This window comes from Furipterus horrens, unplaced genomic scaffold (genome assembly GCF_987537825.1).
Source record: "Furipterus horrens unplaced genomic scaffold, mFurHor1.1.pri manual_scaffold_11, whole genome shotgun sequence".
Classification (NCBI taxonomy): Eukaryota; Metazoa; Chordata; class Mammalia; order Chiroptera; family Furipteridae; genus Furipterus; species Furipterus horrens.
The window spans coordinates 17825214-17840907 of NW_028327181.1; the positions used below are offsets into that span (position 1 = coordinate 17825214).

Consider the following 15694-nt stretch of genomic DNA (forward strand, 5'->3'; position numbering starts at 1 on the left):
CCAGGAGCGCAGAAGGGGCCTCTGCGTTGTACTGCCGGGTTCGCCGCCGGAGCCTCAGCTTCCAACCAAGCGCAGGGACTACGCGGGGCAGTGGCTCAGGGAGCGGACCCCCGCCCCGGCAGCCCCTCTACCCGTCCCTCCCCGGGCGCCTGCAGCGCGGCCCCTTTAAGAGGCCCGCCCGGCTCCGTCAGCCGCCGCGGCCACCGCCCCCCGGCCCTCCCCTTCCTGCGGCGCCGAATGCGGGCCGGGCGGGAATGTGGCCAGAACGGGCCGGGCTGAGCGCAGCGCCCGGGCAGGCGGTGGCAGTCCGGACCTGGGCGGCGCGGCAGCGAAAAGAGAGGAGCGCCCTGGCGGCCGCCATGCACTAGAGGCGCCCCGCCGAGTGGAGGGCAGCTCCGGTCCCGCCCCGCGCCGAGCAGCCCCGCAACACAATAGCACAGCGCGCAGCCCGCGCCCCCTCACCCCCCTCGCGCGCGTCCGCACCCAGACGCGCCCCGCCCCGCCCCGCGCCCGCGCCACCCGGGAGCTGAGCCGCCGCCTCACCTGCCGCCCGGGAGGGGGCGGGCATTGTTCGCCCGCTGCCGCCGCCGCCGCCGCCGCGTGGGGCCATGGGGGCCGCCGGGCGCCCCGGGCCGGGCCTGGCGAGGCCGCCGCGCCGCCGCTGAGGCGGGCCCCGCGCGCACCCGGGCGGCGCAGGTGAGACTGACTGCGCCATGGTGGACCCCGTGGGCTTCGCCGAGGCGTGGAAGGCGCAGTTCCCGGACTCGGAGCCGCCGCGCATGGAGCTGCGCTCGGTGGGCGACATCGAGCAGGAGCTGGAGCGCTGTAAGGCCTCCATCCGGCGCCTGGAGCAGGAGGTGAACCAGGAGCGCTTCCGCATGATCTACCTGCAGACGCTGCTGGCCAAGGAGAAGAAAAGCTACGACCGGCAGCGCTGGGGCTTCCGGCGCGCGGCGCAGCCCCCCGACGGCGCCGCTGAACCCAGTGCGCCAGCTCCTCGCCCACCGCCCGCTCCCGCCGATGGCGCCGACCCTCCGCCCGCTGAGGAGCCCGAGGCCCGGCCCGACGGAGAGGGGTCCCCGAGCAAGGCCAGGCCGACAGCCGCCCGCAGGCCCGGGGCCGCCGCTCCCGCCGACCGGGACGACCGGGGGCCCCCCACCAGCGTGGCGGCGCTTAGGTCCAACTTCGAGAGGATCCGCAAGGGCCAAGGCCAGCCCGGGGCGGGCGACGCCGAGAAGCCCTTTTACGTGAACGTCGAGTTTCACCACGAGCGCGGCCTGGTGAAGGTCAACGACAAAGAGGTGTCAGACCGGATCAGCTCCCTGGGCAGCCAGGCCATGCAGATGGAACGCAAGAAGTCCCAGCACGGCGCCGGTCCCGGCCTGGGGGATGCGCCCAGGCCCTCTTACCGGGGGCGTGCCTCGGAGAGCAGCTGCGGCCTCGATGACTACGAAGACGCCGAGCTGAATCCCCGCTTCCTGAAAGACAACCTGATCAACACCAATGGCGGTGGCAGGCCCCCTTGGCCTCCCCTGGAGTACCAGCCCTACCAGAGCATCTACGTGGGGGGCATGATGGTGGAAGGGGAGGGCAAGGGCCCGCTCCTGCGCAGCCAGAGCACCTCGGAGCAAGAGAAGCGCCTTACCTGGCCCCGCCGGTCCTACTCCCCTCGGAGCTTTGAGGATAGCGGGGGCGGCTATACCCCGGACTGCAGCTCCAATGAGAACCTCACCTCCAGCGAGGAGGACTTCTCCTCGGGCCAGTCCAGCCGCGTTTCCCCGAGCCCCACCACCTACCGCATGTTCCGGGACAAGAGCCGCTCGCCCTCCCAGAACTCACAGCAGTCCTTCGACAGCAGCAGCCCCCCCACGCCACAGTGCCAGAAGCGGCACAGGCAGTGCCAGGTCGTGGTGTCAGAGGCCACCATCGTGGGGGTCCGCAAGACTGGGCAGATCTGGCCCAGTGATGGGGACAGCTTGTCTAGCAGGCTGCCTCAGGAAGGCACCTTCCATGGAGACACAGGTGGGTACCTCCACCAGCTTAGGTGGGCACATCTGCTCCCTGGCTGGAAACCATGGAGCCAGCAAGAGGGAATAGGAAGGGGGACGTTGGAGGGGGAGGAACAGAGGGATGCTTTTTGGAGTGAATTTCTGATACTGTTGTCGACAGGAAGGATTCATGCTTATCCCGCGTCTGGACAAGCTCCATTCCTGCCTTCCTGAATGCAGGTTCCTAGTGTTTGGAATGGAATTGGGTTGGGAGGGGTGGTGTGTGGGATGGTAGGTGGCTTGTCCCTTCGGTTCTAAAGTGTGTGCTGCTTGCGTATGGGGACCAGGGTGTTCTGGGCAGTCATCTCCTTGTTCTCTAATTCCTCCATGCTAGGCGGTGGGGACAGTATAAATAGGGGTCATCTCTGCCATCTATGTCAGATGGTTTTGTCGAGGATTGATCTGTGTCTTGGGCATTCCCCCGCCCTTCCTGTCCTGAAACAGGAGTTACATGACACGTTTGGGGAACTCAAGATGTGCTAGGTGCTCCCAGGCCATAGAAGTGTCAGGTTTGCTTGATAGCCAGCAGCAGGTGGAATACCAATTAGAAGGAAGTGAGGCGCCCTGACCGGTGTGGCTCAGTGGGTCGGGCATTGTCCTGCAAAGCGGAAGGTCACCAGTTTGATTTCAGGTCAGGGCACATGCCTGGGTTGTGAGTTTGGTCCCCAGTAGGGGCACATGTGAGAGGCAGCAGATTGATGTTTCTCTCCCTTGTCTATATTTTTCTCCCCTCTTTCTCCCCTCCTTTCCTACTCTTTAAAAAAAATTTTTTTTTAAAAGGAGGACGTGAGATGACAGGTAGTTCTGACTCAGTAAGACACTGAAAATCAACAGGGGTGTAGATTTTATCCAGGGCTGAAGCAGAGCCACACCTGTTCTGATCGCCGGGTGTTAGTGGGAGAGTTCACCCGTCATTACTCACCCACAGGCTCCTCTGAGCATCTCACCCCAGCTGCAGCTTCTGATCCCTCATTGGGTTCCTGCCTCCTCATCATCCCAAGGACAGGTGCCCACTGGTGCCTATTTTAGGCTCCCAGTCTGTGGTCTGGCGCTGACCCTAAGACTAAACCTGTGGGATTGTGTATATTACATAACTTCTGGACTGTGTACAAATACCATTGGCATTGGGGTGATGGGACTGGGTTTTGAGGTCCAGGCCCAGTTTATAACTGGGGTAAGGAGAGAGTGGGTGGGTGGGTGTGGGGCTTGGGTGGGATAGGGTGGGGTGTGAGGCTGGCAGGAATCTCCTGGATTCCTGGTCCCAGTTGGGCTGATCCAGTTTTCCACTTCATTGATTTTTCTTTTTCTGCTGATGGAGTTGTCTGTGCTTCATTGGTCAGAATCCTCTTGAAACAAGTGAGGCTATTTTTGGCTCTGTGAGCCGCCTGTTTTGTGATCAGCACTCTGTCCTGTTTGTTTTAGGTATATCCAGGAGATGATTTTCCATTTGCAGCTGGGGGTGGCTGCAGCGTGCTGCTCCGACCTGGGGCCTGGCCCAGCCGTTTTCCCTAAGTCCTTCACGGGGGGTGGAAGGCTGTAGTATTTAGAAACCTGCTTTGTAGGCACATCAGCTCGTCCAGAGTCTGGAGGATTGCCCTGTGGTCACTGGGCACCACCAGCCTTGTCTGGCCAGGTGTCAGCCGAACGAGCCAGCTTGGGCTGGCCCTGAGCGCCGTGGTGCCGGAGAACATTAGTAACAAAGACGAAAATTTCAGACCTATGATCTGAAACGTCGTTCCCTGCTGGTGGGGAATTCTGAGTTTCCAGAAAGTGGGGTCCAACTGGATGAAATGTGTTTTCAGTGGGCCTCCCTATGAGTCCTACCCCACTCTCATCAGCACCCCTGGCCTGCCTCTGAGACCCTGGCTCAGTAAATGGCTGATGAGTTAATTTTACAACTTGAACTTCACTTTTAGGACTTTCTGGATCCTTCTCTGAATGTCCTCAAGGTCCCACATTCTCTCTCCTGTTAGGCGTTTAAACTCCTGGTGGTTTTAGCTCTGGGGGTCTTCAAACTCCGCACCCAGTGCTCTCCTCTGAGGGCTGTGGCTGGAGGGGAAGGAGAGTCCCGCTCTGGCTCAGCCATCTGTCTCTGTCCCAACTGTTCACCCATGTCCTTTTTTTTTTTTAAAGATTTTATTTACTTATTTTTAGAGAGAGGGAAAGGGAGGGACAAAGAGAGGGAGGGAAATATCAATGTGTGGTTGCCTCTCACGCACCCCCCAACCAGGGACCCGGCCTGCAACCCAGGCATGTGCCCTGACTGGGAATTGAACTGGTGACCCTTTGGTTCGCAGGCCAGCACTCAATCCACTGAGCCACACCAGCCAGGGCTGATGTTCTTTAAAGATTTTATTTATTTACTTTTAGAGAGAAGGGAAGGAAGGGAGAAAGGGAGGGAAACAGCAATGTGCGAGAGAAATGGACTGGCTGCCTCTCGCATGCCCCCAACTGGGGGTCTGGCCAGCAACCCAGGCATGTGCCCTGACTGGGATCGAATTGGCAACCTTTGGGTTCTCAGGCCAGTACTCAGTCCACTGAGCCACACCAACCAGTGCCACTAATGTTCTTTAGACAGCCATGGAGCTTTCTGGCCAGGGTCGAGCCACCGAAAAGGGTCAGTGAAGAAAATGACAGTGTGAGATGGGCCTGGAAGTCAGCCTAATTCTTTGCAGCAGCACACAGGGGGGCCTGGGTCCAATAGGATCAGAATCCCTTTGGATGAGTGGATCCTCATATTTCTGTTTGAGAGAAGGAGCTGAAATGACCACAAGCCACTGTGTGCCAGGCATCGTGACAGTGTGTTTCCTGTAGGGTCCCTCTTGGACTCTTACATCACCCCATGGTGGGGCTGCCTACCTACCCTGCCCACCAATAAGGATGCAACCAGGCAATGGCAGAGATTTGGGGCCCCTGTGGGAATGCAGAGCTGTCCCTTCTAGAATGTAGTGGCCTTAGGGTGTTCTTCCTTCCACCCTACTCTGTGCCTGAGAAGCATGACTGGCTTGTCCAGGGGGTCGTCTATAACATCTGTGAGTTCTGCTCTGTACAAGCCCCTCCCTTTGTATTGTGTGGTCCACATGGAAGGAGAGAGTGTGGTCCTGGCTGCCTGGGAGCTCACAAGTTAATAGGAGAGAGGAGCACACACCTCCTTTATGTGTTCCGAGTGAGATCAGGGCAGCTTCCGCAAGCCTGGCACTGGAGAGGGGCCCCGCCCACCCACACACCCACACACACATACAGGTCTAGCAGCAGAGGGTGAGGGAGCCGTCTGCCCCCAGGAGCAGTGGGAGCAAAGGCTCCGAGGCACCCATTTCTGCCCTCTGTGACTTGGACTGTGTACTTTTTTTTGTGCGTGTGGTAAAATACACGTAAATAAAATTTACCACTGAACCCGTTTTAGCCATTTTTACATATCCAGTTCGGTGGAATTAAGTACATTCATATTGTGCTCCCCGCCACTGCTGCCCATTTCCAGAGCTCTCTTCATCTTGCGAAACTGAAATTCTGTACCCGTTGAACAGCAACAGCTCACCATTTCCCCACCCTCAGCCCCTGGCAACAATCACTCTACTTTTTGTTGCTATGATTTGACTATTCTTGGTATCTCGTAGAAGTGGGATCACACAGTATTTGTGCTTCTGTGTCTGGCATAATGTCCCCAAGTTTTTCATCCATGTGATAGCACAGACTGCATTTTGAAGGCAGGGATCCCTGGCTCATTCCGGGTCTCCTGTGGAGCCTTAGTCAGAGCAAGACACACAGCAGGTGCTAGAAGGTCCTGTCCTCTTTTCACAGCTGTGGGGTGGGGACCGGGAAATTGGGAAGGTGAGCTCGTCTTTGGGAAATGTCGTATCAGCTGCACCTGTCTCTTCCTACCTCCATACCTGTCCTTTAATGTCCCATCTGGAGGAACTGGCAAGCCCTGTCCTGAGAGAGGAGGTCAGCGGGCTCAAGGACCTTTCCGTTTTTAGTCCTTTTTTTAGTGTGAGGAATTCTGAATCTGAGCACCCAGCCCTCTCTGCCCCTCAGCCCTTTCCAAGGGTCAGCTGTGAGATGTCACCCCCAGATCTCGTGTTTCTTTGTGGGCTCTCTTGTAAGTTTCTGCCATGTGTTTTTAGATTTATCAAGCAGCTTAATTTGCCCTTTGGGTTCTGGTGATGTATTGTCACCGGAATGATTACTGCTTTGTTTTTCCCTTGGATGATTGAATGGACCAGTGACCATTTAGAGTGAGTAACCGTGGGGCAGTGAAAGGTCACCCAGGCCTTGTGCTGGCTCTGTCATTTCTTTAGACCAGAGCCTGTGGTCACCTCTAAATTGAGTACAGGCTCCACTCTGTGCGCAGAGGGAGAGTGGACAGAACCGGGCAGTCCTGAGGCCACTTAAGTCATCAGCAGGGTGGAAATGAAGTCTAGATTGAATTTTACTAGGGTGTCCTGGCTCGGGAAGGATGCCTTTCCTGTTTTGGGAACAGAGTAAGCATTCCAGAACCTTCCACTAAAGGAGGGGCTGGGAGTGCTGTTGATTTGCGGGGGTCCAGGGCAACGAGCCTTTCACACTTCTCCCTTTTGCGTCGTTTGTTGCTTCAGTGGCCAGCCGCCACCTCTGGCTGGGAGTCCTGTGGCCCAGGGGATCTGTGTGTGTGAGACTGCTGTCCTCACCAGGGCAAAGGTTCCGGCTGAGCCAAGCGCGGGGGCCCACCCAGGACGGAGCTCAGCAGTGCCTGAGCCTGGACGCAGCTCGTCCCTGTGGTCTGAGAGGGCTCCACGTTCACAGTGCAAGGCTGGACACCCTCAAGTGCTGTCATGTTACAAAACAATAGGCTTGAGTTTTGACTGGGGCTCCTTTTTAGATCACGGCTGGGGGAGGAGGAACCCCATAGGGGTTCTTGACCCTGACTGGCATACAATTCCTGTGGCTCGTGTAGAGTATTTTCCTTTAGAAAAAAAGAAAAAAGTAGTGATTTTAATTAAGCTATGTTATTTATGTAACATGCGATGGGTTTTTTGATTGTGGTAAAACGTACATCATAAAATGTACCATGTTAAACTTCATTGAGTGTGCAACCCTGTAGCATTAAGTACATTCACATCCTGTGCAGCCATCACCACCATCCACCCCCAGAATGTCTTCATCTTCCAACCAGAAATTCCATCCGCACGAAGCAATCACTCATCTTCCCACCCCCAGCCCCTGGCAGCCACCATTCTGCTTTGTCCTCGCGAATTTGCTTATCCCGGGTACCACATATCAGTGGGACCATATATTTGTCCTCTGTGTCTGGTTTCGGTCACCCAGGTAGGGTTTTTGAAGTTGGGAGCAGCATTCTCGTCCTTAACTCCCCATCTCTGGTCCTTAATAGGAACGTTCTCTTTAGGAGAACAGCTGTTAGTGACGGCAGGGTTTCCTTGGCTTTCACACCCACCTTTTTGAAGAGTCACAGTATATTAAGACGACCATCACAGAATATCACAGACCGGGCGGCTTAAACAACTTGGCTGGAAGTCCAAGATCAAGGGGCCGTCCTCTTGCTGCATCTTCGCTGGATGTGCCCGTGTGCACACGCACCCCTGCTGTCTCTGTGTGTCTGATTTCCTCCCCGCCCCTTCCCTTTTCTTTCCCATCCTCACCTGAGGATATGTTTATTGATTTGAGAGAGTGAGAGAGGTAGAGAGAGAATTATCGATGTGAAAGAAACATTGATCGGTTGCCCTGATGGGGGATTGAACTGCAACCTTTTGGTTCATGGGATGACACTCCAAGTAGCCGGGCCACCCGGCCAGGGCTAAGTTTTCTTTTTCTTTTAAGTTCACTAGACAGATTGAAGTAGAGCCCACCCTAACAACCAACCCCATTTTAACTTGATCACCTCTGTCAAGACCCTGTCTCCAAATACAGTCACACTCTAAGATACTGGCGGTTGGTACTTCAGCACACAAGTTTGGGGGGAGCACAGTTCACAGCCTGCAGCACTCTGCCTTAGTGGGCAGCAGAGGAAGGGGCTGCTGTGACAGAGAGAGAGGTGCTTGCTCTGGCCTCACCAGCTGTGTTTTAGAAGAATTTGAGGTGAGCCAAGTTGTGTGGTGGAGCCTGGATTCCACTATGGGGCGTCTGGGGAAGTTGTCCCCATGCTTCATGGGCTGCCATCACTGTCCTCATCTGAGAAGTTAGGGGTTGGACCCCGTCATTGCTGAGATCCTTTCTTTCAATTCTTTAATGTTTTTCTTTAAATTTTAAAATTATTATTGAGACAGGTTTTTAAATATTTTTTTTTAATCCTGGTTTATAGCTCCCTTTCCTTTACAGAGGAACCACCTCTCCCCCATTCAGTCAATCAAAGGTATTTGTTGAGCATCTGTTATGTGACAGGCACTATCTTTGAGGGAATTCTTTCTTGCCTTTGGCTTAATTCATGGATTTGTGGAAAGGCTCAGCTCCAAGAGCCTAATCCTTTAAAAAGTAACACAAAACAAAACCTTAGTTGTGTTCTAGCAGTCTTCCCTAATCGTGTATCTTCCTCTAACTACGTATATTTGCAGCTATTTCCTATTAATCCTGTGTCTCTCTGACTTCCTTCTTAAGGATGATGAGATCCTGAAGATCAGGACAGTCTGTCTTGCCTCAGTGTCCCAGAGGGTATGCCTCACCTTAGGCCCTTAACAGTGTCTGGTGTGATGGTGGTGATCTGAGCCCACACAGGTGTGTGTCTTCAGTGCTGTGTTTGTGAGTCAAAGATGCAGTGAGGCCCCATCTCTGAGGTTTCTGTTTACTCAGACCCTTCCCAGGTCTGGCCCAACCCTCTCAACCCCATCTGATAAGTGGTGGTGGATTTTCAGGGGCCTAATGGTGCAGGTACTCCACCATGGAAGCTTTGGCTTTGGAGGTGATCTGGAGATTATTTTTCCTTCTTTGCTGAGGCTGGAGCTTCCCTGTTAAACCTTAGAGAGTGTCTCGAATCCACAGGCTGGGACCTCCTAATTAGTGTCTTGGATTCTGTCAAACACTTCTGCGACCTTGCAACATGACTGTGGACAGGGGTGGTGGCTGGGGCCCAAGGCAGACACGACTGGTGGGTTCATAGACGCACCTGCTGAGGTCTGTGGCAGGGAGACTGTGACGCCCCTTCTGTGTAGTGGGGATGCTGTTTCATGTGCCCTCAAAACATTCTTGTGAGGTGGTGGAGTGAGATTATTATCATAATTATATGTCAGCCATCAGCCGATTGGGTCCGGGAGGTGGGGTGTGTGTGAGACAAACACATGGGCCTAAAATAACCCGCCCAGGTCAGGCGGTCAGCAGAGGGGCTGGGGCTGGCCTCTCTCCTCAGAGTGTGGGGTGAGGTCGATCCCATGGAATTGAACAGAGAGTGACCTCCTAGAAGTGGAGGGGACCTCAACCAGTCATTTTGCAAACACGTTTGGGGACCTGCTGTGTTAGACAGGCCTCCTAGCAGGTCATTTTCAGTCTGGTAGGGAGACCGCCAAGGCCACGTAAGCCTCCTATAAGCAAACCTATAAACCTACAAGCTCTGATAGGGATCTCCTGGCCTTGGCCTTCCGGCAGGTCCACAAAGGTATCAGCCATCTAGGAATGTTGTTTGTCTCTTATTTTGCATATCTGTCCGGGAAAGGAATTTCCTGACCTCCCATGTGTCCTCCTGGGGCACTTTGCTAAGACTGCTCCAGCAAGGTCTGTGGTGAAGGACCCAAGAGGACAGGTCTGTTAGCAGGACACTGCCCTTTATCCTCCTTTTGCATCTAACAGTCAGGGCTGGTGGGGAGGGGTGGGCACATGCTGACCCTGCCCAACTGTGAGCAGGTTCTGGGAGATGCAGAGGGATAATGCCTGGCTGCGGAGATGTGACAGGTGGCTGGCCTTTTGCACAAAGAGTCAGGGCCGTGGCCCAGGGAGCAAGGTTGGTGACCAGGAAGTGCTAGAAAGCAGCCATGTCCAGCTGGCCAGGAGGCAGCCAAGGGAGCACTGAAAGAAGAGGGTGAGACCTGCTGCTCCAGGCACAGGGGGGCCAGGCCAGCAGAGCAGGGGACAGACAGCCCGAGGGGGTCCTCCACTCAAGGGCTTCTGTTGGCTCCAGAAGAGCTTTTGAAGACTCACTTTATTTCACATGCCTGACTGCCCCCTTTTAGAAGATGCTGCTGGGATCGGCTGGGAAACCAGTGGAACAGGTGGAGATTTTTCTGCATATGACATATGCATATAACCTTGCATGTAACATGGTGAACATTCTAGAAGTCACCACCTAGAAGCAACGTAAATCCACTTGGTCCAGGAAAAGAACACAGACTTTGAAGGTAGAAGGTCTGGGCTTGCTCAGGAGCCAGCAGCATGTGGCCTTGTGCAGGGATTTAAGTGGCAGCTGGAGAGGACACCCCTGCCTTGGGAGGCCTTGAGGGGATGTGAATACATGGGGAGGGGCTGGCCCCCTGTCTGGTCTCTCAGAGTCTCCCCTCAGGCATCTAATGTCAGTTGATTGAACACCACTTAGCAAGATTTTAAAGGAGAGATGCATAATTCAGTAGATTCACCCTCTTGACTCAGCAAGTGTCCAGTATGAGCGCCAGGGGGTGGGGGGTGGGGTGAGGCATCTGTTGTGGCCTTCATACCCCTCCGTTCCTCTCACAGTGTGTCCTCCTGGGCTGAGGGGACTTCTTACATCTTAAAGGTACGGTATGTATTTTTCTGCATTGTGGCCCCAATGAAAGCCAGCTACTTATTTCATCTGGTGTGAAGTTCCATCAGCCAACGTATCTGGGGCCATGCACTGTGCTGAGGCCACACTCACCCCCGTGTGGGGTACCATGGGGTCCTCTTGCAGTATTCCTGGATGGCTTGGCCTGGTGGCTTTTGAGGGCCTGGGAAGCTAGGAGCTGGGGGAAGACAGAGCTCTTGATTTTTCTCATAGAGCCCCTCCCTCCCCCACCACCACCCACCCAGGTTTGTAGAAGGAAGACTTAGAACCCCTTTGTTGTCATTTTTAGTGATTGTGAGGCCTTAAGAGAGGAAGTAAAAGGCACTTTCTTATTTTAATAGGAAACAAAGGAGGAAGGGAGGAAGCTCTGAAAATTACTAACACTTTGGCATACCCATGCTCCATCTGCACATTTCCCAGGACTTGCAGACCAGGGCGTGTTGCCCTGTATACAGTGTGGGGAGGACACTGGAGGGGTGGGCTTGGCCCTGGCAGTGTGTCCCTGAGGTGCTGGTGAGGGGTACACCAGGGCGGGCTGGGAGCCAGCCCTGTCTGTGGTGGGACCAAGAGGCTGTGAGGGCCACAGTGACCATTGCCATCCCCTGTCCACCAGCTGTGCCCAGCCCCTACTTCCTGAGGGGCTGGGACAGCTGGACCTGCCTCAACCTGGGTTGTGTGTGGCTTTGTCTCTTTTTCTCCCCACCCTCTTTGAGAGCTCCAGAAAGCTTTTGGCTTGGAGTCCTGGAATCAAGGGCAGGTCCCATCCTGTCTGGTGCCTGGGGTCTTGATGGGCAGGCATCTGCCTTCCAGCTATGTTCCTGAGTGAGGCTGGTGTTTTTTAAGCAGCTTTACTGAGATATAATTCACACTGGAGAATTCAGTCTTTTAAAGTGTATAATTCAGTGTTTTTTAGTATATTGAATTAGACAGCCATGACTTCTGTCTAATTTCACAACGTTTCATCACCTCAAAAGGAAACTCTGGGCCCTGGCCAGGTAGCTCAGTTGGTAAGAGCGTCATTCCAATGTGCCAAGGTTGTGGGTTCAATTCCCGGTTGGGATACATACAAGAAGCAACCAATAAATGCATAAATAAGTGGAACAACAAATTGATGTTTCTCTCTCTGTCTTCCTTCTTCTCTCTCTCTAAAAATAAATAAATAAATAAATTTTAAAAAGATTTTTTATAAAAAGGAAACCTTCCTTCAGCCATGACCCTCTCCCTCCCCCAGCCCTAGGCACCTGCTGCTCTGCTTCCTGTGTCTATAGATTTGCCTCCTCTGGATGTTTCACTTGAATGGAATCATATAACATGGGGCCTTTGTGTCCAGCTCCTTTCACCTAGAGTAAGGTTTTCAGAGTTCACCCTCGTGGTAGCACACATCAGGACTTCATTCCTTTTTGTAGCTGCATATTATTCCAGAGGGCCTTTTCCTGTGAAGGTGGTCGGGCTCTGATTATTCTTGAGCACTCTCTGCTGGCTCATGGGGGTCCTCGCCTGACCTACCTTTGGGTTTTGGGACCTGTGAGGGCTGTGTGTGGGGCGATGGGACGCTGGAGGGCAACTGATGGCTGAGAGTCCCTGGGCTCACCAGGGAAGGGGGCCTGGGGCGATGGAGCTTATTCCAGCCTCCAGCCTGGGGGCCCCACCTCTCGGCCTGTGCATCGGACATTGTCCCCTGAAACGTGCTTTCCACGTGCTTTCCCCATTTTCAAGTTCCTGTGAGTGTAGCAAGATGAGGACAGTGCGCACCCCACGCAGCAGCACCTTTCAGCAGCACCAGGATCCTGCGGAGCCTGCCTCACTCTTTCCCTTGTTTTCATTGTTTGTTTGTTTGTTTTTAATTGTGGAGCAGACTGCACATAACATGGGATTTACCATGTTAACCATTTTTAGGTGCAGAATTCAGTACTGTTACCTATTCAGTGTTTCTTAAGGAGCAGAGTTAATGGGAAAACATGGATCATGTTCAGAGACAGGCCTTCCCGTCCAGAGTCCTTTCAGGCCGTGGCCTTCCCCTAGCCACCACGCCCTGTTATTGTGGTGACACGCACAGAACATAAAGTGTACCATCGTAAACGTTTTTAAGTGTACAGCTCTGTGGCCTTAAGCACATTCACATGTCCACGATCCCTCTCCAGAACTTTTTCATCTTCCTAAACTGAAACTCTGCCCATTAAGCAATCACCCCTCATTCCCATCCCCCCACCCCTGGCACACACCAGGCAGCCTCCTTCCTCTCTGTCAGTTTGACTTCTCATACGTGCCTCCTATACATGGGCTTTCACAGGGCTTGTCTTTTTGCACCTGGCTTGCGTCACTTGGCATGATGTCTTCAAGGATTCTTTCTCGGGTCTTTATTGCCAGGCCTGGGTAGTGGCTGGACAGCAAACCATGAAGAGACTGAGCTGGGCAGATGCACTTTGGGTACCATGCTGCCTTTTCCAGGGCACCTTCCCTCATAGGTGTCCTCGTGGAGGAGCAAGGGGAACCCCAGAGCTGAGCTGTCAGTGGTGAAGGACTCGAGGCCATATGGACCTGGCCTTTCGGACAGGTTGTCCCTCCTGATATCCTAGGAGATAAAAAGGTTGTTCAGACTCAGCCCTTAACTGGGGTGGAGGAGCCTGCAGACCAGGGTGGGAGCAGGGACGGGAAGGCGCCTAAACTGCCGTTAATGTGGGGCAGAGCTCAAGGCTCTGCAGAGCCATGGAGTGAAGATGCAAGAAGGGAAGCCTCACGTCTGTCCTGCGGTTCAGGGCACAGGGAAAAAGATTGTGTTCCTGGCAGCATCTGGAGTGGGCAAGAGCTCAGAGGCTGGGAAGTTTCAGTTCACTCACAATATAACAGAAGGTGTTTGGTTGGTGAGTTGGTGTAAAATGTGGGCAGTAGGGGAGGTGAAGGCAGATAGGGGGGTTGGGGTGATACAGTGTAGGACCCAGAAGCCAGGCTGAGGAAGACTTGTGTTTCCTCAGACAGGCATAGGGAGCCACTGAAGGATGCTGAGCAGGGGACAGGGTACCTTTGGAGCTCTGCCTCGGGCAGGTGCATTTGGCAGTGCTGTGTGAGCCGGCCTGGTGGGAGTTGGCCCACCTGGATTTGGCGTCTGGGGTGAGGTGGGGATGGGCAGGGGATGGGCAAAATGCCAGTGAGCTGGCTGGCCGGGGTGAGGTAAAGAGAAGGGAGGCGGGCCTGGCGTGGTGACGGCTGTGCTGGAGGGCCTCAGGGTGGGCAGCAGGATGTGGCCTTTGAGAGAAGGGGTCAGGCTGGGGAGGAAGAGAAGGACAGAAGCAGGGGAGGGGATGTGGAGCGAGGAGGGCTGGAGTGGGCCTGGGGCCTTGCATGTTTGGAGGACGTGAGAGAGAGGAGGAGTCAGAAATGAGGTGGGAAGGGCAGTGGCGTGTTAATGTTGCAGAAGGGCTAAAGGGAAGTGACCACTAGGAGACAGTGGGGGGGGGGGGCTGCAAGAGGGCGAAGGAGAAACCACAGTCCTGCGTGGGGACCGCAGTGCCCAGAGTGCTGGCCGTGGGGAGTGAGGATGCCTATGTGGTCAGAGGCTTATTAGGGTTGGGGGTCTGAGTGCTCCCTGAGTGTGGAACTGCTCCGTTCCCGGGGCAGGGCCATGTCCCCATCTGCTGGTGGAGCAACCTAGACAGTGAATGTCGAGGAGGTGACCAATGCGACAGGGTCCCTGGGGGGTAGATCGTCCAAGTGGGACTCCAGGGAAGTGACTCAGGTGTATGTGGGTCTTGTAGGGAGGTTGGCGGCCCCAGCAGAGGAGTGGCCAGGTTATTAGTGAACAGTAGCCGGGGGTGACGTGGATTTGTAGGCGTCTGGTCACTAGGACCTGATGGGAACATGGTGATATTTCAAGGGTGTTGACATGGCTCACCCTGGGGCCAGGGGACAGGGAGTTGTGCCATGTGGCTGGCACAAAGGGAGGTGGTGGGCAAGGGGATAGAAAGGGTGGCCGTGGAGTGGCGTCCCCGCGGCTGGAGGCAGAGGGTAGGTGGAGAGGGATGCAGTGAGGAGCTGTGCTGATGGGGTGTCAGGTGTGGAGCCGGGCTTTGGGGCCCTGTGGGGTTGTGATCATGGTTTGAGGTCTAAAACAGCCGTGCACTTGGGTGGGCTTGTGGGTGCCAGGTATGGAGACCCTGTGACCGGCATCTTGTCGTGGAGCAGCCACATGGGTCTGTCCTCAACCCCCAAAGCAGCTGGTGTACCACTGTGACAGCCCTAGAAAATCTGGGTTGTGATTATTAACATAAGTCTGGTTTCCTTTCCTGTGGCGTTTCTTCAGCAGCCAGATGGTGTGAGTCCCTGAAGCAGACTCTTCTCCATGGAAGAGCGAGCAAGGCCCAGAAAGGGCTGTACAAGGCTCTAGAAAGGTGTGTGGCGCTCCAGAAGGGGGTGTGTGAGGAAGTGTGGGAGACTTGGTCCCAGCACGCCTTTGTCATCTCCTGGATTCCCAGTCCTGTGAGCCCTGCGCCTGCTTATTTATCCCTGTAAAGTCTGTAGCGTCAGTTCCAGGAACTCTGGCAAGGAAGTCCTGGAAGGTTAATGGGCTGAGACCCGGCCCACTGGCTCTCTGGGAGAGGCACTTTGTTCTCGCTGCTCAGGAAGTGTGGGGCTTTCTTGGGGGAGTGTCCACTGTGTTGGGCTGGGCAGCCAGGCCCACAGAAAGCCAGCGAGGGGCCTGCTGTCTAATTTGCAGTTGCAAGCTGTCACAGTCAGCTGTTGGGTACAGGTGGCAGGGACATGGCCACCAGAACAAGAATGCCCTGCCTGGTGGCCCCATGAGAGTAGGGGATATGGGAAGAGAATGGAAAATGGATGTTTCTTTTTCTCTCTTTTCTCCCTTGCCCTCAAAGCACTGAGCTCCGTCAGGTATGTGAATTAGTCAGAGTCACTTCTAAGGGAGGAGGGTCATTTCATGTTT

At 54.8% G+C, this 15694-nt stretch overlaps 1 protein-coding gene across 1 annotated transcript in view; it reads left to right on the forward strand.

Annotated features, from left to right (window-relative positions):
- The first annotated feature begins 641 nt into the window (after positions 1-641).
- The window catches only part of BCR (BCR activator of RhoGEF and GTPase), a 109337-nt gene continuing 94284 nt past the window's right edge, over positions 642-15694 (forward strand). The window contains exon 1 of the mRNA XM_090292724.1: positions 642-2022. Coding sequence (XP_090148850.1) covers positions 714-2022 — 1309 coding nt within the window. The 5' untranslated portion in view covers positions 642-713. The remainder of the gene's footprint in view (positions 2023-15694) is intronic.